The sequence below is a fragment of the Cyanistes caeruleus genome, chromosome 17 (assembly GCF_971803275.1).
Source record: "Cyanistes caeruleus chromosome 17, bCyaCae1.hap1.1, whole genome shotgun sequence".
NCBI classification, from domain to species: Eukaryota; Metazoa; Chordata; class Aves; order Passeriformes; family Paridae; genus Cyanistes; species Cyanistes caeruleus.
The window spans coordinates 9007726-9030585 of NC_141717.1; the positions used below are offsets into that span (position 1 = coordinate 9007726).

At 36.9% G+C, this 22860-nt stretch overlaps 1 protein-coding gene across 6 annotated transcripts in view; it reads left to right on the top strand.

Annotated features, from left to right (window-relative positions):
• Positions 1 to 22860, top strand: part of VPS35L (VPS35 endosomal protein sorting factor like) — a 48500-nt gene that overhangs the window by 17629 nt on the left and 8011 nt on the right. For all 6 annotated transcript variants that reach the window (XM_086854670.1, XM_086854669.1, XM_086854672.1 and 3 more), the window contains exons 15-26: positions 437 to 483; positions 2544 to 2655; positions 2864 to 2980; positions 3336 to 3389; positions 3792 to 3872; positions 4711 to 4773; positions 5837 to 5922; positions 6922 to 7002; positions 9295 to 9358; positions 11338 to 11436; positions 12230 to 12307; positions 13423 to 13537. In XM_086854670.1, the coding sequence (XP_086710796.1) occupies positions 437 to 483; positions 2544 to 2655; positions 2864 to 2980; positions 3336 to 3389; positions 3792 to 3872; positions 4711 to 4773; positions 5837 to 5922; positions 6922 to 7002; positions 9295 to 9358; positions 11338 to 11436; positions 12230 to 12307; positions 13423 to 13537 (997 nt within the window). The remainder of the gene's footprint in view (positions 1 to 436; positions 484 to 2543; positions 2656 to 2863; positions 2981 to 3335; positions 3390 to 3791; positions 3873 to 4710; positions 4774 to 5836; positions 5923 to 6921; positions 7003 to 9294; positions 9359 to 11337; positions 11437 to 12229; positions 12308 to 13422; positions 13538 to 22860) is intronic.

The window sequence follows — 22860 nt, forward strand, 5'->3', positions numbered from 1 at the left end:
TTTAATCTTTATTTCCTGAATTCATCAGTTTCTTTTGTCATACAGGTATACAAATGATTTGACTAAAACAGTAGCTTAACATAGTTAACAGGCTGTTTCAACCTCTGCCAGTTTGGCAGAGTTTTCATCTCTCCTGCCAGAGATAACTGACCTGGCTGGCAAATACTGATTACCTGGAGCAATGGCATGGATGAAGGATTGCAGATTTGACTTCATAAAATGGTGGTTTTGGTTGAAATGCCACTGTACCTGTTCCAGAAGATGTGTTTTATGTTATGCTACGCCATTGTTTTGCTGTAAATATAACATAAGAGAGAACTATTGGAATGTATTGAAGAGATAATTAAAACAGCTTTTAATAGATTTCAGTACAGTAATTAAGCTGAATATATTTACAGAATCTCTATTCACTAATTTTAATAAGTCATTTTTCCAGGTTCTGCTTACTGAGATGATGGAAAGATGCAAAAAGCTGGGGAACAAGTAAGTGTTGCAGAGTGTAGAAGACAGGAGTCTGTAATGAGTACCCCTGAGTCCCTGGAATAATGTTCTCTCTGTCTTTTTTGGAAACAGTTTGGATGCTTAGTGCAGCTTTCATTCTCCCAGTAGCTTACTAAATCATGATTATGAACATCTGTTTTCCAGAGATGAATTCTAAAATATGGTAGATTACTTGTCAAGCCAAAGTTAATTAGTTTAACTTGGTTGCTGCATTCTGGCTCCTAAGCCAAAGTCTAGGAATCCAATGTGTTCTCGGTTAGACATGTCTCTGATTCCTGGTTTTGCTTCACTTTTCTGGGTTTACCTCCCCTTCTTTCCCCCATCCTCCACTGGCTGCTGGCAGGCCATACATGCATTTAGCAAGGGAAGTTGTAAGCCTGCTGGCAACCTTTGGAAGGTGGTAATATTTAGGGAATTGCTTTTTCAGTATTAAAATTAGCATCTCAAACATCTCCTTGAAGTTTTTGTGCAGGGTAATCAGATTCAGGAAGATGGTCTGGTCTGAAAGTTGGATGTATTTACTGAGCTTTGTGAATGCAGTCTGCCTTGTTGATGGGCTCCTCTCTGTTCATTTTTATTGGGTAGCTTGGCTGAGTTCAGTGAGTTTTTTAACTATCTATTTTTTTTTTCTGATGTGCTTTGCACAGTACAATTCTGCAGCAGCTGAAGAACTAAAATATGTTAATCACTTTGCTGAGGAATGCCAGCATTCTGTGACTGAGCTAAGGAGCGTGGGGAAAGCATGGTTTAAAAAATGTGCTGTGAAAGTGGTATTGTATCAGAGTGTGTAGAACAGATAAAAATAATTCACATCCTCTGATGTACAAATTGTTTTGGACAGGTTTTTTGTTTTGTGGAACTTATTTTCAAATCAACTTTCAGCATTTTTCACTGTGAAGATGGGCTAGGTTCCTCCTCTTTGTTCCTGTTTTCTCTTTGAAGAAAGGATAAAATGTTGAGTATAATGACTGTTTTTTAAAGAAATGTATTTGGGACCTGTCTATTTTATTGGGAAATTGAGTAATCCAGTTTAAAACAGTAGTCTTCCAAAGTGGAGTTCTGTGTTTTTGTATCTTCTCATGACTGTCAAAATACTACAAAGCAAGAGGCATCAGGATATAAATCTTTAAATAATCTCAATATGTTCCATGAGCTACTTTGCAGCCATCTAAGTGAAAAGTGACAGCCTGCTCTCTGTATTGCAAAGCATAGACCTGGTGAACTGGAAGTGCTTGTCTAATGATAAAATGCAAATTCCAGTCAAATTGTGATGGGACCACTAAGGCTTAGGCAGAAACACAGAAACTGCTGGGTTATTTTAAGCACTCCACAGAATTTCCCTCAAGGTAAACTGCCTTGTATTCAAATTGTCTGAGACTAGTGAAGGGCACAGTGTTTTGTGAGGCAGCTTCTTGAGCTAACTCATGGCTGAGTAAACTGGATGTTACAGGATGATGCAGGGAGTTCACTCTTCCATTGTGGCTTTGGCTTGATGGTAACACCAATACCTGTCTGAATGTTTAATCAGAAATGTCTAAATATGTCATTGTCAGTTTATCACATGACTGTGACTTCGGATTTATTTTAAACCTATCAATGTGGCTTTTATAATGCATATATAATTAATTAGTAAAAATTTAAATAGAGATTTGCTGTCTCTAAGTATTCTTCTGAACTGTAGTTAAACAGAGAGTAAGTTTCTAAATGTCAGCTACTCCTGGTTTGCTTCATATTTGTAGTAAATTCCTGCTAAAATGATGGCTTCAGAAACACCTGCGTGGAATAGGTATTTTACAGGCTGGGTTACCTTTTCTTTTCTGGTAGCTTAATGTTTTCTTGTTTTGCTTATGCATTATTAATCCTCATCAAAGCAGGCTTGATTTGTGTGAGAGTCTTTTTTCCTTATTATCTTTCTTCTTTTAAAATTTACAATAGATGCTGGACAGTTGTTAGCCTAAGAAGTTCAGATTAATGTAAATGCAGGTATTACTAAATCTTGAGTTGCTGTCGAGCTCTATTGATTTAGGTTGTGTTCATTGCAGTGCTTTGCTGTTGAATTCAGTAATGTCGGCGTTCAGAGCAGAGTTTATTGCTGCGAGATCAATGGACTTCATTGGCATGATTAAAGAGTGTGATGAGTCTGGATTCCCAAAGGTAACATTTTGTATCTAATTTGTAACAATTCCTTTCCTTTGACGGAGGTCTTTATGCTCTTAGCTGCCAACATAACTTGTGTGTCACTTGAGTAAAGTTTTTCAAGTGTTTAGATCTGAAAATCTTTCTGCACACTGTACCTGCCAGACCAGTCTTGGAGGGACATGCATTGTCTGCTTTTAATTAAAAATTTCTCATTAACTTTCAGCATCTCCTCTTTCGCTCCCTGGGATTAAACTTGGCATTGGCTGATCCTCCTGAAAATGATCGTCTTCAAATATTAAATGAAGCCTGGAAGGTTATAACAAAGCTGAAGAATCCACAGGTGAGTTACTGTCCATTCTGTTTCACTACTGATTCTGTGTTTAGAGCAAAGCTGTAGCCAGTTGTTCAGTAAGCACGTGCTTAGCATGACATTGTTAACCTTTTCTAAATGCACACAGCTGCAAAAAAAAATGTGATGGCTGTAATATCTTTGGGTCATCCCTGCTTTTCTTAGCTCTTCTGAAGCATAACTTAATTTTACATAACATTATTAAACAAATGCAAATTTGGAGGTCTAGATCCTTAGGTCTGCATGAATCATACATCAGGAGTTAATTCTTTTAAGTGTAACTTTTGCAAGTGTATTTCTCAGTCTCCTGCAAATATTGGTAATCATAAGACACATGTTTTTCTAGGATTATATCAACTGTGCTGAAGTGTGGGTGGAGTATACGTGCAGACACTTTACGGTAGGTGAAAATGACTTTGTTTCCTTTGAATTTTTCTGATACAGAATAAGTGGCTGTGTTAGCAGTATGGTATTAAAGATGGAAAGGCTTTGACTATTCTGTATAAATGTGTAGGAATGAAAAAATGTGTTTCCTTTCATGAAAGATGAATGAGGACAAAAGATGCAGCTTTGAAGCTTTACTACCCCACAGCACTGAATGTTTCTTATCCTTTCATTTTAATGGCAGATGGATCAGTTTAAGTAAGGATTTACTGGAGCTATGGTAAAGTTCCTGGCTTAACTAGAGCTCTGTAAAAAGCTGATGCTTTGGCAAATGGAAATAAATTATCCTCCTCAACTGGTGTTTAGTGACTCGATTTATGTGCCAATTTCATTTGTAACCTTGGTTTTTGCTACACAGAAGCGAGAGGTCAATACAGTTCTGGCTGATGTTATCAAACACATGACTCCTGATCGAGCATTTGAAGATGCTTACCCACAGGTAAAGAGTTTATTTTGCCAAATCTGTAAAAATCTAATATGCATTTTCTTAAATGGGATTCATTCTTAAGCATTGCTGAAAACTCTTGTAATAAGATAATTATTTTTAAACACTAGCTATAATTTGGGAAGCCTCTTGGAACACTGTAATGCTGTGATTTATTTCTCCTTTTTTGCCATGCGCATCAATCTTTTAATTTTAAGAAATGCTAAACTTGAATGATGTATCTATTTAGAAGTACCATTAGTTAACTCCTACATTAACAGTGGTGTATGCTGAAGGAAATTTGCAATCATGGTAGGTTGTATAAACAGAAGAAAACCATAAAATAGTCTATCTCTCCTTGGCATTGTTAAGGCTTCAGTGAATTATTGTGTCCAGTTCTTGAGACTGAATACCAAATGAAATATGGATTAGTTGAGGACATTTTTGTAGTTACTTGAGGGGTAGAAAAAATGCCTACAAAAGAATATTTACAAAACTGGTTTGGGTTTTTCTTCTTTATTTATTTGGCTGAGTTTTTTAGTGCAGAGAGCTGGAGGACATGGAGATTCTAAATTTGAAAAAATGTGCCTAACTATGGAAGTGAAGAGCAAATAAAGCCTGGGCAGGCTGGTCAGCCTCTGTTCAATATGGGTTCTGAAGGGTATGTAGGAATAGCTATAGTTTGTCCTGCTTTGGGGCAAGAAATTATTGTTGATGAATGCTTAAAGTATCTTTCAAAACAGTTTTCTATGAATAACTAGAGAAGAATAATCGCTGGTGTGGATAGTCTTAATTTAACTCATATTACAATAATTTCCCCCTTTTTTTAACTTTTCCTTTTTCTTCCCTTTAGCTGCAGACAATTATTCAGAAAGTTATTACCTACATCTATGACTTTGCTCTGCTTTTTTCAGTGGTAAGTGATATTCTCTTTAATAAAATTTTAAGAAGAACTGTTAGGCAGTTTTTCTGCAAGATACTTTACCTTAACTGGGATATTTAGATTATTTACAACTGCACAGAATGCAAGGAATTTTTGTCAGGTAGCTAAGTGCAGAAATATTTTGTGAGTTTTCTTCTGCTTACTACTTTAGTACTTATTATTCCAATTCCAGTTTTCTATACTTTTTTTCATTAGGCTGTTAAATTCTCTAAGTTTGTTTGTTACTGTGGCATAAATGACAATCAATGTAAGATGAAATACCATTTATTTGTGTGTGTTAATGTAATTGCTGGTAGCTGTTTCTGTGTTATGATACATACTTAACATACCCTCTCATAGCACTTACACTTGGCACTGAAACAAAGTGGAACTCAGAGAGACTGGAGGCTGTGTATGAGGTATAAACACAGCAGACAGTGTGTGTCAAAGTACAGAAACCATTGAAAGAGTGAAACTCAAGAATGGTGCTGTGCATTTGGGGTCAAGTCTTGTTCACAAATTGCTTGGATAATTCTGAAAAACTTATATTCAGTATATTCTTGAGATGATTCAGAAATTAAGCATTTTAGTGTATTAAACAGCCTAGATCCTTGTTTTTTGAAGGAAATTTGAATGTCTTAGACCTTTTAACTTTCTCTGGATAGATGTGAAATTGTTGATGATGTGTGGACTATTTTAATTGTTTATAATATCTTACCTATTTTTCCCCATGGATCTCTGAATTTGTCATGATTTTCAGCTGTTTGAAGCTTATGATTGCTTTTAAAAATAAAGTGCAACATTTGATTCAAACAGTCCTGTATTTTGTGTTCCCTTCTAGATCTCTGCAATCTGTAAATTGATTCATCTTGCGAACATCACTCCTTTTCCATTAGTTCCACTTTTCATCCTTTTAGATGAATTACTGTTTTCAGAAAATATGAAAATAGTTTTACCTAAATAGCTGTGCTTATAAAACTTATCCAAGGTATTTATTGTTTTAGTGTGTTCTTTGTAACATGCCTAATTTTACTTCTTTATGTATTTGTACTTTCAGGAGAAATTCTTGCCATTTCTGGATATGTTCCAGAAGGAAAGTGTGAGAGTGGAGGTTTGCAAGTGCATTATGGAATCTTTTATTAAGTGAGTGGAGACTGTTGAAGTGAAATGCACTCTGGAAGCTCTGAGAAACTTACTGAAAGATGGCTAGGCAAGAGGAATCAGGCTATTTAGTTTGTGAAGGTGTTCCAGGGTATTGGAAAGAAGAAAGAAAATGTGTCAGTTTTGTTAATCTATTGATGGACTGTTTGACTGCTCACAGACAAAGCTGAGTTGAAGTAATTATATTGATGCTGACTTGCTGTGGGTTAAGAGAATAGTTGTTCTCCGAGCTTTTTATTTTTTTTTTTTTTTGTGTTGCCTTTGTTGGTTTATGAAATTTATTTCACATTCCAGTTGCTATGACAGTACAGAACAGAGTATTGCTACCGTGGAAAATTAACTTAGAAAACAAAAATATATTCAACTGTTCTGAAGGTCAAGCAGTTCTTTTCTTTTCAAGTAATTAACAGGTTTCTTGAAACACTTTTCTCATTTTCACCTTCCCTTTAGGTGTTTATACTCCCTGCTGAGCCCCCAAAGCCTCCTTAGGGCACACAGGGCCACCTCTCTTGGCTTTGCTCATATGAGAGATGCTGAGGCCCCTTAATCACCTTAATGGAGCTGCACTGCACATGTGCCTCTGTACCTAAACCTGACACTGATGCTTCCTGTCTGTCCCTGAGTAGCTGAGAAATGATATTATATCTTGGTAAATCTAGGGTTGTTTTGTTTTGATGTTTTTAGATTGCCTTAATGTATCACATGTCCACCTTACTGTGTCCTTTAAGGAGTCAGAGTCTGTGGCTTGTCAGTGCAGCTGTGTATATTAAGATAATATTTCTTGGCTGGCATTTGTTGGAATTGTACACATATTAACCACGTGATTGTTGGTGTTCTGTGGATCACAAATGAACTTAAAACTTGTGCAGTGTCATACAGTGCTGGTGATTGGAATTATGCATTAAACCAATGTTATTCTACTCATTTTTTCCCGTTCTGACAGAGCAGTATTTTCACCACTATTTCTAAAACTCTTTCTAGGCATCAGCAGGAGTCAACAAAGGATCCTGTTATACTCAATGCTCTCCTGCATATCTGTAAGACGATGCATGATTCTGTGAAGTAAGATGAACTTCTATTAAGAACTCTCATTTATGCAAAGTTGGGCTGCCTGATGTGGTTTCATGTTTCTGAGGCTGTTTGTTTCAAGGTGGATTAAGACATGAATCCAATTAGTGCTGAGGGAAGAGCTGTGCAGTGAAGTGGCAGCACGTACCATTTGCTCTTTAATTACTGCTGTATTTTGAATACTGAAGCAGAATTTTAAAAGGGAAGTAGCAGTGGGTTTGTAGTTTTCCAGTGAAGCAGAGACACTTTACAATCCAATCTTCAAAACACTTTGAGAATGAAACCAATGTAATCTTTGAGTTATAATGAATAATATTTCTATTTCTGAGATTCAAGAGAATATGTAGCTACTGAAGCACAGATTGCCATCAGATTTGTGGGTCACTGTTTTCAGCCATTACAAAGGGGAGTGAAATCTTTAAAAGGTTACCTGGAAGATCTCTAGGAACTTCAATAGGGGACGCTAGAACTGAGAAACTGTTGAACCATCTGTATCTTTCCCCTAATTCCTCCTCTTCTATTTTGCCCTTGACTTTGAGAGCTGAGGTTGTTTGGGATCCCCTGTGCTCTGTTGTACCCTCACTGTTTCAGTAGCAGTTGTGCAGTGGGGAAAGCATTGTGGTTTGTGGGTAACTTGAAAAAATCACACCGAAATCTGTGTCTGATTGAAAACCCAGCCAGGATCACAATGCTGCAAATTCTAACTCTCAAGAGGACAAACCTTTTTTTTCTTCTGGTTTGGGTTGAATTGTAAGGGCACAGTCTCTTTTGTCACTTTGATAGCCCAGAGCCTCTTAGTATGGCAGATGCTGCAAAGGAAATTAAAACTTTCTCATCCTTGATAGACCATGGATTCAAGATTTATTGAATAAAGAGGTCAGATTTAAAATATAATTTCAATTTATACCAGCTAGAGTGCTTTATTTTGGGTTAGAGTATCTTATTTGGCTGTATGTTGCACTAAACACCACTTCAGCCTTTAAATAGAACAATATATTGTACCTAAACGAGCTTATTAAAAAAAACCAGAGCAGTTTATAGCAATCCATATTTGGTGCTTCCTCTGTTGCTTTACCAAAACAATTTGATAGTTTACTGGGACCTTTAAAATCCCTTAAACCAGCAGTTCCTTGAGCTAAGATGGATGTACATCTCTTATTAAATCACCCTAAATCCCAGTTATTTTTAAGCAATTCGTGCGTGTGTTTTTGCATTGTGATTCAGGAAACTCCCAGCTCATTGTGTGGGGCTCGCTGACCCCTGTAACAGCTGCTGGAGAATAACAGCCTGTAGACTGGTAGGGGTCTGATTCACAACTGAACTGCAAACCTATTAGTGACCTGGAGATCTCGTTACAGGCCTTCTGAGCCTTTCAGAGCCCATCAGTTGACTCTTTTGATTGGCAATGCACTAATGAGCTAATCATGCTGAGGTTTGCTTTCCTCCCTTACTGAATTTGTATAGTAAAACTATTGTTCTCTTCCCATCTGGTGTCTGTGTTGGAAATTGGTAACTGATATACTAAAGGTCAAAGCTGGAGCCAAGCATATAATAGTAAAGGGATTAAATTGTATTAGTTAATTGTAATTTAGCTTTTTGTTCATCCCTCTTCAGTGAAACAGGTTTGATTGACTGGATTTTTATGTGATGTAAATTTGTTTCAAATTAGATTTTGGACTCTTGGTGTAGAATAGGTATCTGTGGTAGTTTTGAAAATAAACTCCTTTTTACGTATCAGTTTAGTTCAGTTCTTACTAAAACATGAAGAAAACCAGCACTGTAGCAAGGTGAAATTAATTATTTTTTAAATTCAGAGGCAAGGTTATTTAAAACAAAAAAGCTTAAACAAAACAAACCCCAAACTAAACAATAAACTAATGTTATACAGTGCATAATATTTAAAAGGTATTTCAAAAGTTTTACTCCTTAAATAGGATAACTTTCTTTGAAGAATAGATGTACTAATTTCTTTAGGTTTTTATACTTAGTTCTTACTCAAGTTCTAATGTTGTAACACAAGACTGAAGCCATTTGTTTGTCACAATAAAAAACGTTAGTGTAGCTTCCTTCTCCTCTTGCCAAAGTCTGAGTTTTTGAGAATCTAAAGACACTCAGCAATTTTTCATTTTTTAAAAAATCTAAAATTTAGTTTGGTTCGTGGCTGGCTTGGTGATATTCACATTAAAATTAGTTTTATACAGAAAAACTTATAATGTATCATTTGAACCATTATAGATGAATAGGATAAACAATATTCTAAAATTTACCAAATAATTTTTTTTCTAGTGCACTAACACTTGAAGATGAGAAAAGAACATTAGCAGCTCTGATAAATGGATTCATAAAAATGGTGAGTGCCAGTTGTGTGCAACTGTTGTGTGCACCTTAGAGCTCCTATTTTTGTGACATCCCTGAGGAACAGGTGCCTGTGTGGCTGAATCAGAGCCCAGTCTCTGACTTGCTTAAGACCACTGAAAACCACAGTGCATTTCAGTGAAATAAGTGTGTCTGTGTTTAAAGGAATGTCACACAGTGATGAAGCTGATATGGTGCAAGATGAAAGTTTACAGTATACATGTTGTTTATTTAATTGTATTTTCTGCCAGTTTTGTAAATCTCCTGTAAAACAGAGCATGTATTTAAAAAGTTAAACAGCAAGTGAAGCATCAGAGGGGTCACTGGTTTATGTGAAGGAAGTTCCCTACTTAGCTCTAAATGGAACCAATACCAGCTTTCAAAAATACAAAATAAGTGTAATTTTTTTGTTATTCTATCTCTGCTTATCTTGATTTAGAAATAAGATTTATTTCATTAAATTAGTAGTCCCAGGAGAAACCCAAGCGTATTGTCTTGAAATTAGTTTTTAACCCATCCCTCACTCCTATTCCAATAAATCTTTTGTTGATCTCTGTTGGTTTTGAGATTTCTCAAGCTTTTTGTATTCTCTAACTGTGTACTCTCAATCTCTGTTTTTTCTTTCACATAGAGCTGACAGGCTCTGTGTCTACTTGTCCTCTTTGTTCTTTGTTACAGTTCTGTGGATTTCTCTAGATGGTTGGTTTTTTTTCAGCTATAATCATTTGCTAATTAATGTTCTAATATAGTTTTGCTTTATTAAGCTTTACATACAGTATAATATAGTATCATTTCCTTTAGGAAGATTTCTTGCATTGAAGAAAATATGATGTGTCCTGATAGTCCTGGTTTAGGGGGGAAAAAAATCCCATAGCAGCAGAATGACTAGCTATGAATTTAAACCAACATAAATTAAGATGTGGAGGGAAAAGCAATTGTTACAGTCATCCTTACAGCCAGTCTTTTTTGGTGGAAAAATTTATATTTTTGGGTAGGTTTTCTCAAGACTAGAACTCAAGAATCAGCAGTTATACAAATAGAGGAAAAGCAAAGACAGTTGTCTGTAATGTGAGGAGCAATCCTTTGTTTTCTGATGCAGTTTCTTTGATCTTTTACTGCATGGATTAAATGTAAATTTTATTCTAATTTTGCAAAAAATCCTTTTGCATGTGACTTGAGAAATGATAAATAATGCAACCTTTACTTCTAATAGAAAAAAAAAAAGCAATAGAATACATAAATGTAGACTGCCTGGAGACTGTTCCTCATGCTCTGCTTTTAATTGACAGCTGAGACACTCCAGCTGACAGCACTTGGGATTTTTTTAAATCTACAGGGTTGGAAGAGGGTTATGCTCACACAAAGGTTGTTTTTTGACTTCTTTCCTGCACGAATGAAAGGCTTTTGCCATAATATATAAGAATGTATTTATTAACCAAACTCAAGGAAAACCTGCTTTTCTTACTGGTTTATCTAATTAGGAAGAATGCTATCTTCTGTTGGAGACCCTTTATCAACTAGAAATTAGAGAAATCTGAATACAGATTCACAGATCTATTTCCATTTTTCTGGGGTTTTTTGTCTTGCTAAGTATGATCAAAACCAAGCCTTTGTCTCTCCCATAAAGAATCAAGAGTTCTGCCAGTTTTGAAAACACTTCACAAACCTAGGATTTTAAATTTTGTTTTCATGAAAAATACTTGATCTGTAAAGTAGACCATCATTTGGAGTATAGATAAAAAATAACCCAAAAAACCAAACCAGTAAAATTTTCATGTTTCCCTGAAGCTCTAGCATTGCAGACAGTTAAAAGAACAGAGATTCTGTGACTGCTGCTTGTTGTCACTGCTGGGTTTTCTCCTTAGCAATATATGGGGGTTTTGACTTTTGAATATCTGTGGTTTATCTGCATACAGTTTTACATATATTTAAGGCCTACAGTGGTAAAATCTAGGGGCCTTTTTTCTTTTATAGGTTTCATTTGGCCGTGACTTTGAACAGCAGCTGAGTTTCTATGTTGAAGCCAGATCAATGTTCTGCAATCTGGAGCCTGTTCTAGTTCAGCTGATTCATGTAAGCCACAGTTTATCTACATTTCCTTAATAAATGGGGATATATTTGCATTCTCCCATTCCCTGCTCAGATTATTATTGGTCTATGGCAAAATAAGTCTGAAGTGTTTTAATCAGGTATTTCTGAAGTGAACTTTGATCTCATCTCTGATTTTATCCCCTAAACACTCTGAAGTTCTTGCTTGACAGGCATGCATGGTATCAGTGCAACAAAGAAACGGACTATCTTGCAAGAGATTTCATGTATAATAAAACAAATGGCACCTTTGTACATTCAGAATTTGGGTTGCCTCTTCTATAATCTTTCATGTAGGAAAGATTAGATTGTGTCTGGCTGCAGATCCAGGCAGAGTCCTGCTGTGATTGGGGAGGTTAATCTCTTTTCTGTATTGAGTCACAGGTGAGCATTAGCTGCATCTGATTCCATTGCAACATTATATCTTCCCTTAAATACTTTTGTTTTTTTGATTTATGTTTTTTTAATCTGTGTTAGCTAGAAATGATGATTGTTATGCTAGCAAAGGAGGTGACAGCACTATAGCTGGGAAGGAAAGGATAAGCTAAAGGCTTGATTAAAACAAGTCTACTATCACAAATTGAGTCATATTTGCTTTAAGGAACAGTCACTAAAATTCTCCCAGTAAAAGGTAAATAGCACAGTGGGGACACACTGTATCAGGATTCCTTTGGACACTGGATGTTGTGTAAATGCATGCAGTAAAACATGCAGGTTGTTATTTGCCACTGAGGATGTGAATTTTTCTTAATGATTTGCTTTTGTTTTGTGTGTGTAGTCTGTGAACCAACTAGCAATGGAAACCAGAAGGGTGATGAAAGGAAATCATTCCAGAAAGACTGCTGCATTTGTCAGGGTAGGTTGGACTAATAAACTCTGAGTCTGCTTTATTTGCAGATAATACTGTCTGGTGCTACCTAAGTTTATAATTTTTGCAAAACCAGTGTGCTAGTATTTTTTGACACTGTTTGTAGTCACATTTTCTCTTGTTACAAGCAGTCTTTGCTCTCTAAAGGCAAATGTTGCTGTTTAAGGAAAAAAAGACACAAACCATCTCATAGCAGCTTTGTGTTGAAAAGGAGCAGCAAGATTGACTCCCCCTCCAAAGGAAGGTTTATCAGAGAGGTGTTTGTGTGAATTCTGGAAAGCTCAGCTTTTCAAATTATATTTGAAATAAAATACCAAATTCCTTTGTATCTCAGACACAGAGAATGGGAGATGGGATATAAAATATATTCAGACTTCTGTCTCATCACTGTCGGTATGCTGAAATCAGAATTTGAATTTTAAATAAGGTCCTCTTTCAGCTTTAGTGCCTCTGAGTGTATATAGAAATGGTCAAATGTGCTCTGAACTGTGCACAGGCCATCACAGGATATCCAGGTTGCTTGTGTTCCCTTCTTCTTACCTGAAATGTGGCAAGCAAGATGTGTCCATCTATCTGCATAAGGGAAGCTATTTGTGTGTGCAGTGGACTCCAGTCCATGGCACCTGCGTGGTGCCCTGGGCAGAGGCTGGCTGGGCTGGCACTGGGCAGCTTCTCTCTGCTCCTTGCTCCAGCCAGAGCTTTGGGCTGTGCCCACAGGTCTGCAGCTGCAGCACCTCCCAGTGCACACACAGCACCTGCTCACACCACTTGGGCCAGTGGTTTCTCCCTGAGGACACTAATCTGCTTTCCTAGTTAGCTTTTGGTCCTGCAAGGTGGTTTCCTGAGGAGAGAGGAGCTCTTTGAGCTACAGTCACAGAGAGTCAGATTTAATAATAACAATTTAAAAAAATACATAATTATTGAAATACTCATTAGAAATTTAAAATAGCTGATTTTGGGCTTCACATAATGTTTGCTTTCTATTGAAAATATTTCCCAAAACTGACATACAGATTTTGATTCCTAATTGTGTATCAAATCAGTAAAGATTGTTATAACTCTGAGAAAGGAATTTTATTCAATTTTTTAAAAATTTACTTTAGGCTTGTGTTGCCTTCTGCTTCATTACAATTCCATCTCTGAGCAGTATCTTCACACGTCTTAATCTGTATCTGCACTCTGGACAGGTTGCTCTGGCAAATCAGTGCCTTTCACAAGGTAAGGCATGAATTTATCTACTTAAAGGCTCTCTTATTTCAGAAATATTTCTAACTATGAATAATAACGTGGTTGATATCCTAAGTCATATGTATATTTATGATGGAATTAAAATACAGCTCTGTTTCAAGCACTGTTAAAGCAAAACTGTGCCATATTAAAGCAGCTCTTCAATGGGATTTTAAGAGCCAAGACAGCTGACTGTGGTTGACATAGTCCTGGCCATGAGGTAGGTTGTCCTAAATTATGGGAAGCATGGAAAGTTTCTCTCCTGTCTAATTATGCAAGCTCACTAATCACAAATTTTGTGCTGTATTATAATTGAAAAAAGAAATGAAAGCATCTGTTTAGTAGTTCACAGACTGACTAAATTCACCAATGAGCTGGAAAAGAATTCCAGGTTGGGTCAGTGACAGCAGAAACTTGCTGTCAGAGCACCTGCATGATAATTGCTTAGCCAAGAAAATGTGCCACTATATCAGAGTGAAACAATGGTGTAATATCAGTTCATATGAGGACTGAAAAATATATTTTCTTTTTTTGGATCTGAATTATTGATTGAAATATGCCTGAGCACATTTTCAGCCATCCTGTTAGTTCAGTGTTAAGTAATAGGAGATTGTGACAAAAGTGATTTTGGGGAAAAAATGGGAGCTATTCTGGCATCAGAATGCACATTAAATCTGTATCACCATTTAATATGATCTCATTCATGTTCCATCAACAAATGTAAGTCAGTTATCTATTCCAAAAATCTTCATATAGTTTTAACTGTTTATAATAGTTTTCTTTTCTGTTTGTAATATTTTTCTTATCCTTTTTAAAGTGATGTCATCCTTTGTTTTGCAATTTCAATCCTGACTTTAAATGTCTGCTCTCAAATAGTAAATGCTTTTCCTTTACATGTTTCCAGTGGAGCTGTGAGAGTAATAAATTGGATTACTTTGCAATGTCTTTTGTTGTGGCTATTAATTCTTTGTGTTAGCTCTGTGCTTCTTCACGAGAGCTTGTTTTCCAAGCTCTGCATTTACCAGCAAGTTCCAGCTGCACAAACAAGCTGACTTAGGATGCTGATTAAGACTTTTTAGTGCACAGTGACTGTTGTATTTCTTTGTTTTGAATCTGATGTTGCCCATACAGCAAAGCAGAGGGATTTAGTGTAAAGCTGACTGTTGTGTCCAAGTTTGTTGTGCAAATAAAAGATCTGCAAAGTCTGTTGTTGTGCAGTTAGCACTGTGCAGTCTCTTTCAGGGTTTACATAAAATGGATTCACTTTTTTCTCCCTATGGTGTTTTGTTTAATTGACCAGCTTACCTTATTCTCTATGTTAATTTTCATTATTGTTTCTGTGCTGTAGAGCTTCCCTTATTGGAAGCAAATCCAAAGCAGTTTTTCTTTAATATTTGGTCTTCGAGAATTACTCCCTGACCATGTTGGGACCCCTTCTGTAATTTAATATCTTTCAACTTTTTTTGAATTTTCTGCTTTTCCACTATTTTTGTAATCCAGTTCTTCTCTGAGTGAGACATCTGGGCCCCAACAATTGTCCAGATTTTTCAGTGTGAGGGTTTACAAATGTGCACAGCTGTTGTTTGACAAATGAGTAGTTCACTCACTAAGAAATTAACAGGATCCTATCCTGAAATCTTTTAAGGTAGCAGAGATATGCAAAGTATTATGAACTCAGTCTCTAAAATGGGTGTTTATTAGCCACACTCTTCTGAATTTTAGACCCACAAGCTAGAGAGAGGAACATTTGGTTCATCTATGCTTTTGTTAAAATGAAGCAAGAGCAAAACTGATGTTCAGTAACTCACTTCATTTACCAAGGTTTTATAGTTATTCACTTTTTGCTCCCCTAGCAAAGCTATTCTGGGTATAATTTGTACTCAGAGACATGTCACTTGCATGAGTAGTTTAGCATGTGTTAAACACTGTCTTGGGACATTTTTTGTGAACTGTCTTTCCATATGTTGATGCACTGAAGTCACATAGTGTCCTTGAAAGTTACTTTTCACAGAGTTTAATCTGTATTTTAACTGAATGAGTAGGAAGTAAGAAGTAGTGATTAATTTATAACAGCAAATTTCACTCCAGTCAGTTAACTGAGTTAATTGATGCCAATTAGACACTGATCTACTAAAACCCATGCAGCATGAAGATTTAAGAGTGTGCCATTAATGATAGCATTAGGCCAGGAAGGGAAACTGTGCCTTGTCTGTAACTTTTCTTTCATACTGATTTGAATTAGCTTAATTGGTTTAAAACTGTGAAGAGAAATAAAGCTGAAAGGTAATGTACCTGATCCAAAAGTGCAGTCAGCAGAGGTGCATGCATGAGTTTTGTGTGTGCACTTCCTCCTTGAAGGTTCCAGCTGGTGTTTGTAGCAAGGTAAAGTCTTGGATTTTTCTCAATTTTAATTTTCTGTGGGGAGTCCAGATGTTTCAGTGAGATGACTTTTCACTTAACATAAGAAAATTGAGCTCCACAACTTCTGTTTGCAATAGGAAGATTTCTCTAAATTGCCAATGTATCTGTCTTGAAAAAGGAGGATGTGCAGGTCATAACAATAAATGAATTTATGAGTCTGAGGATTGCACTGATAAACTATCAGCAATTGGAGAGCCACAGCTAATCTGCTTATAGCTGGAAAAGTTTGGGGTTTGCCTCATTCCCAATTTCAAGGGGCAGCAGTAGTAACCACCAGTCCTTGTGTCTTGCTGCACCCATGTCCTCTATCCCAGCCTTGCTTGCTTGGATTTGCCATACTGTTAATCAAATCATGTGTTTGAACTCATCCAAATACTTCAATATTAGAAAATTGTAATTTTTCATTGATTTTGTTTAAGACAATGAAGTTGGGTCAGAACTGTGAATTTAAGGGCTCGTGAAACTCCAGAGTTAATACACTGATGGATGTCTGCCTGGGAGTGTTCAGAATGTATTAAAAATGACTGTTGCCTCTTTCATCTCCAGATCCCAAGACCTGCTTTAAGTGAAATGAATCTGTAATTATGTTTAAAATGTTTTAGGTGAATTTTCCCTGGATGCACAGTTTGTACCTCTGGAGAGCCTATTAAGAGCCCACCTTTGAAAGGAAGATGCTATATTTTACAGAGATGGGCTTTTCATTTTTCTTAACTGAGCCACTGAGCACTGCATGCTGCCAACAGAGAATAATAAATTCTCATTGGTCATGCTTTCTGTCATGGGGGTGCTTGGACTAAATTGAGATTAAATGCATGCTCCATTGTGTCACTCTTCTGGACTTCTGAGATGTAGATATGATTTTTATTGCACACATTTCCTCTCTGTGGAAATGCTACTTTTGTCTGTCAAAAAAGAGACAGCATGAGTTTTTAATGTTTGATCACAGCATTCAGCAGGTGGGTAGAGATGACATAACTTTCTGGTAATATGTGTTGAGCAGCATTTTTGTTTTAAAATGTGAAATCTTTGCCTCACTTGAGAAATAACCTGCTGAGTGAATAAGGTAATTCAGCTGATTCTGTCTGACTGATTTCACTGGGATATTGTCAAACATTAAACTTTATAAAAATGGACAGCCTGTCCCTCAGATCAACTGCTGCAGACCTTTTTGCTTAGCAAATGCAGATTTTAATTCTGAAGCATACAGTGCTTAATATACTTCTAGGTATTTGTTTTCCAGTTGTGGCTAAATCACAGTTACACCTAGTAGATTGCAAAAATAATTTCTACTGCAGCAAATGTTACTTTTCCATGAGTATTCTCTAAAGTCTTCAGTAACACTCTGGAGAAATTATGGTATGGAATATCTAATAAGTAATTTTAAATCATAGTCTAATAATGGTTTAGAGTATTTTCTCAATACCATTAGATAACAATTTTTAGTATTTCTTCTTAATCTCCCAAATTCTTTATTGATCTGAAGAATATAAACAGAGAATTTGAGGTAAAGAATTTAGAGAAATAGGAACTTGAAGAAATTTTCCTAATTACAGATACTAGGACTTCTTTGCTTATGTTTCTCTGGTGAAAATAGTATATGTTGACCCTGTTATGTTTTTAAATACTGCTTTCCTTGAAGGCAGTAAAAGATTTTTGGGAAAAGAATGATGTCATACTGTTTTCCTTACTAGCAATGCTAAGTGTTATTTCATTTGGACAGAACTGTGACCTCTTCTGTTACCTGGGACTTCCACAACTGGAGACTTCCCCTGAGCTTTTTCTTGTTCCTCTCTTTATCCCAGCCAATCACTTTTCCATATGATATGAGAGAGGTGACATCTCTCTCTGTAAGCTCTTCAGACTAGTACTTTATATCAGTTTGTCAGTTCTTCAAGTCTGTCTAGCCCATGACCTGTTTTTGAAAGTGTCTTGTAGCATCTACTAAGGAAACAATAATGTAGAATGATGTTTCTTGGCTTTCAGGTGCAGGTGATTTAATACATCCTTCAACAAAGCTTGTGTATGGCCCAGACCATGGTATTTAATAAAATAGATGGACCAGTCCTTGGAAATTTAATATTTTTAATCAATTTCTACTTTTTGGCATTTGTAACTTCATGTGATAGGGAGTTCCACAGTTACCTGCTACTTGGAAGTCTAATGTTTAGGGATTCATTTATGTTAGATGTTAGGTGAGTGGCTCAGAGCATATGGCTGATCTGCTGGAGCAGAATTCAGTCATTCCTGATTGGTTTTCTTCTTGCTGGCTATGAGATAATGTAGTTGGTAACTTCCTCAAGAATTTGTTGTCAGTATTGCCTTTTCTAATAAGAAAACAGTTCCATGCCCTAGCATCTTTTTTATCTTTTTGTGTCTTTGGAAATGGGAAGATTAGGACTAGATTAGATTATTCCAGGTATAAATGCCCAACGGCAATATAAATTATACCATGACTCCTCAGTTTTCCATTACTCTCCTAGTGATTCTTGTAATTGCCACGCCTTTTCAACAGCTGTTTAGGATGTAGTTTTCAGGAAACCATCTATAATGACTCCAAAATCTTGCATGAGTGTAAATAACCTATTTAGAGCTTCTCTTTCTATAGCTATAGCAAGGGTTGTCTCTTTCCCCACATGCCATACTAATATTAGAGTTCATCTGCTGCTTTACTGCTCAGAATCATGAGATCCATCTGCGATGCTTTGCAGTCACGTTCCAGACCAGTCTGCAAACATTCTCACCTCCCAGCTCATCCTGAGGACATGTCTCTGCAAAACCTTAAGGAATCCAGTAGTTAAGTTGTTTCACTCTGAAAACTTTTTTATTCCCTTTCCTTTCCCCATCCACTCCATCCTTTATTAAGTTGTGTACCCTCATGAGAACCTTTTTCCTTATTTTCTTTCAGCTTAGTTGTTTAAAGAGTCAGTTCTATAAGGATAAATATTAAAAGTTTTTTTTAAAATCTAAGTATTTATTAACGGAATTACTTTTAAACGCAATCTCGCTGGTTCTTTGGAAGGCTTGAGTGACTGCTGAGGAGTCATTTCTCTCTGCAAAAATCATACAGACCTTCCAGCCTTGTATCATTTTTTTGTATGTCTGCTCATTTGATTTTTTTTTTGCCTCATAGTAACAGTAGAAACAATACTATTTTAACTGCAGCATTCATTATTTCAAAATTTTCAGTATTACAAAATACTATTGGTGGAGCTTTCTATAGAGAATGCTGCTGATGTGATACCTCAAGTCTTTTGGGATTACATAGAATTTAGAGAGGCAGGCTGTAATTTGTGGTTGGTTTTTGGGTTGGTTTTTTTTCCTGGGTGGGAGGGGAGGCAGTGGGGTGGGGTGTGTGTTGCATTTACTCATCACACCTTAAGAATAAAATATCTTCTGTCCAGTGTCCTTGCTGATACTGTCTGATGGCCCTGTATGGATCTTCCACTTATGCCTCTTGTGTGCCTTTGTCTCAAAGTACAAATGTCTTGTAATCTTTAATCAAGCTTCACCTAAAACTGGCTCTACAAAGCTTCATCCACGTAATTACCTTTTTATCTGCAGCTAATTCATAGTATGAAGTAGTATGAACTAACACAGTACATTCCAGCTCACCAAGCAGCAGTGCATTCATTTTCTAATTTCTTAGTTTCTGATTTCTAGTTTCTTCCTTCAAAGAATTCTTGGTTGTTTCTGGATTGGAAAAATTTGCAGTAGTTCAAGGGAAAACCACATTTCAACAATATGGCAACACTCTCACAGTGACCAATGTGACAAGAAGGAGATTCAAATGTTGACAACGCTTGGTTGTCAAAACAGTAATGGATTAATTTATTTAACAGAAAAAGTAATGTAACAAAACCCCCACACTTGCTTCCCAATCATTTTTTGCACTGGAGTACAAGCTTCATTAAATCTCCAACATCTGTTGGATGTGGAAGCAAAATCTTCAGAGTATTAAATTGGGTTTGACAGTGTTGTAAGACAGGAAAGTGGTGTGGAATGCAGAAGATGTGCGTGGTCCCTGGTTTTGTCCTTTGGGTGGACTTAGCCTGGTGTAACTGTAGCCGTGACTAAAAATACTTTGGGTAGGTATGTTAAACTCGCTCCCTTTTGCTCTTTGAAGGTGGACTTAAGGAGTTTAATTGTTTTCCCATCTCTGACTTTGTTCCTCCTTATTTTTGTCTGCCTGAAATCTTGAATTCTTACAGTTTGATTGGCTGTCAGAGATACGGGAAATACAGTGCAAGCCCAATTTTTATATAGAGAGAGATTGATGCACAGAAATATATGGAGGTACATATAGTTGTGTGTAGGTATAATTAAACATGTGTACATGTGCCATCATGAATATTGTCAAAAGCAGAACATTCAACACCAATTTCACTTGTTTTTATTTCTGTAGGAGGCTATTTCTGGAAGCTGACTTGGATATCCAAGACTGTTAGTTTTTGTAGCCTGAAGGTCAAACATGTATGCTTGGGGGAAAGATTTATAGGATTATGGTCAAGCAAAATGAAGGAGCTGCTGTGAAAGGATGAATTTAGTGAAGCATGAAGTATGTTACGTTGGGAGCACTGCACAAGATATTAACAGCAGTGGGGAAGGCTTCATCGTGGTGATTTGTTGTAATGCACAGGCTGCTCTTGCCTTATCCAGTTCAACAGTGGCTCACTTAAGAAGCAGTATTGTACTTTAGGCAGATAAGAAAACAGCATCCTTCATCAGAAGAAGCCTTTTTTATCTTCTTTTTGGTTTTTTAATCAAGAACCTAAGATTGCTGTGGTTTTCAGTGCTTTTTAAGTGGTTCCTTATATCTTTTGGAAGCCAGAAAAAGCGATGTATGGTTTTGTTTTAAAACATCTCTACAGTAATAGTTTTAAAAATTGACTTTTAAAGATACAGAGAAACCATAATTGCATAACCTCATAATTAATGTAATTCAGAATTAAACACTGATGCTTATTTCATACTTGAAAAAACAGCATGGCTGTGACAACCTTTTTAGTGAGCCTTTTCTCCAAACTCAGAGCATCAAATGAGTATAATAACTCTGACACCTCTCTGCCAGTATGGTAATGTTTAGAGGACAGGTCATTTTCTGCAGTCCGTAATAAAAACCTTTGCACTGATATGCATTTATTTTTGCTTCTTATGAAGCACATATACCTTGGAGAAATGTGTTTTTAATGTTCCAGCATAAAACCATTTCATGGTTAGCACAGATTTGCAGAACTAACTGCAAAATGAACACACTCTCCTTTGCCAGTTCTTCTGGATGTATCAAAGTGAAATACAACTGTTTTGTGGTGTTTTGCTTGTTTGGCTTGCCTTGCTGCATTGAGTGGGGCAAGCAGAGTGAGAAAGGCAAGGAACAAGGATTAAAAGTGTGGGGCAAGAGCCTCAGTGTCCCCATTGTGCTGGGACGGTGACAGCGTGTGGGGTTTGCAGGGTGGCCCTGTGGCCATGGGGCACAGCTGTGTGACTGCCATGGCTGGGGAGGACACAGGGGGAAGCTCAGGGAGTTTGTGGCAGCACAGGCAGGTCCCTGGTGTGGGCAGCACCTGCAGGGGAGCCGGGCACTGCTGTCAGCAGCCCGAGGAACCAGGGAGCTCGTGGCTCTGGAGCTGCTCAGGCAGATGAAGAGGCAACTCTCATTCACAGCAACAGCAGGAGGCAGGGAGAGTAAATGAAATCAAATTTCAGGTTTCCAAATTGAAGATAAGAGGTTTTGGGTTTGCAGTGTGGCAGAAGTTTAGAGGAGAATGTGAAGGATTGTGATTGCTGGGAGAGCAGGCAGTAAATTAGGATGAGCAGCTCTTTTTCACTGTGGATGCTGATTGCTACCTAGGTCATTCTTGTCCTGTTATGAAATAACTTCAGAAGGCAGGAGCATTCCCTGCACAGACATGGGTACTTTGGTATGCAGACTATTCTCTAAGGCACATTTTTTCATTTGTCTGGTCACATGTTTTATTGTATGGTGATGTGGGATGTGCACTTTTATTTTTTTTCTGATGAGACAACTGTGGAAGTGACAGCAATTCATTTACTTGTGCTAGAATGAACATCTGCTGCTGCCTTCCTTCCTCAAATAAACCTCAGAGAAAGATTACTTACCTTCCTTTGGGTTGGCTGTCTAAATTTATAAGTTGGAAATAAACATTCTTTGACCTCAAAACAAATGTGCAGAATAAAAGGAAGGACAATGTTTGATGGAAGGGGTGTTCATTCTAAGCACAACACTTAGAAGTCCAGGAGGGGTTGAGCACTTGTGTGCTGAAGAAACAAGAGTGATAACTACAGTTTTTCCAAAGCACATGTTTCCCTGGTATTCCTCATAAGCTTAAATTAGATACCAGTTGGTACTATATTTAGCAAATTTGCATGGAGTCTCAAATGAATTTTTCCAGAGCAAGCTGCGCTCCTGGAAATGCCCATGCCTGCCTGTCAGTGGTATCTCCATCCCAGCCATGTAACACCTCTTGGCTTTCACCAAGAATTCTCCTTTTGCCTTTGATAAAACCTGATTACATGGCCTGGGTCTCTGCTCCTGTAAAATAAAGATATGATATTAATTCTGAAGGATGCTTTGAAGTATATGGCTCAACAACTCGAGTGGGATGTGGATACTTGGAGATTCTGAAATATTGCCAAGAAAGTGCAAAACAGTGTTGCTGTCAGAAATTTTTTGTGAACTCAGCATATATGGGAGGTCTTCTACTGAGAGAGGGAAAATATTGTTGCTTTTAATTTGTGAATATTAATAAACTGAGGAATAGATGTTCTATTGTTTGGAATTTATATTTTTGTAAGATTAGAGACATAATAAAGAGTTATGAAAAACCTCTTAATAGCTATTTTCCCAAGGCTGTAATTCTGGAGGGTTTCTCTAA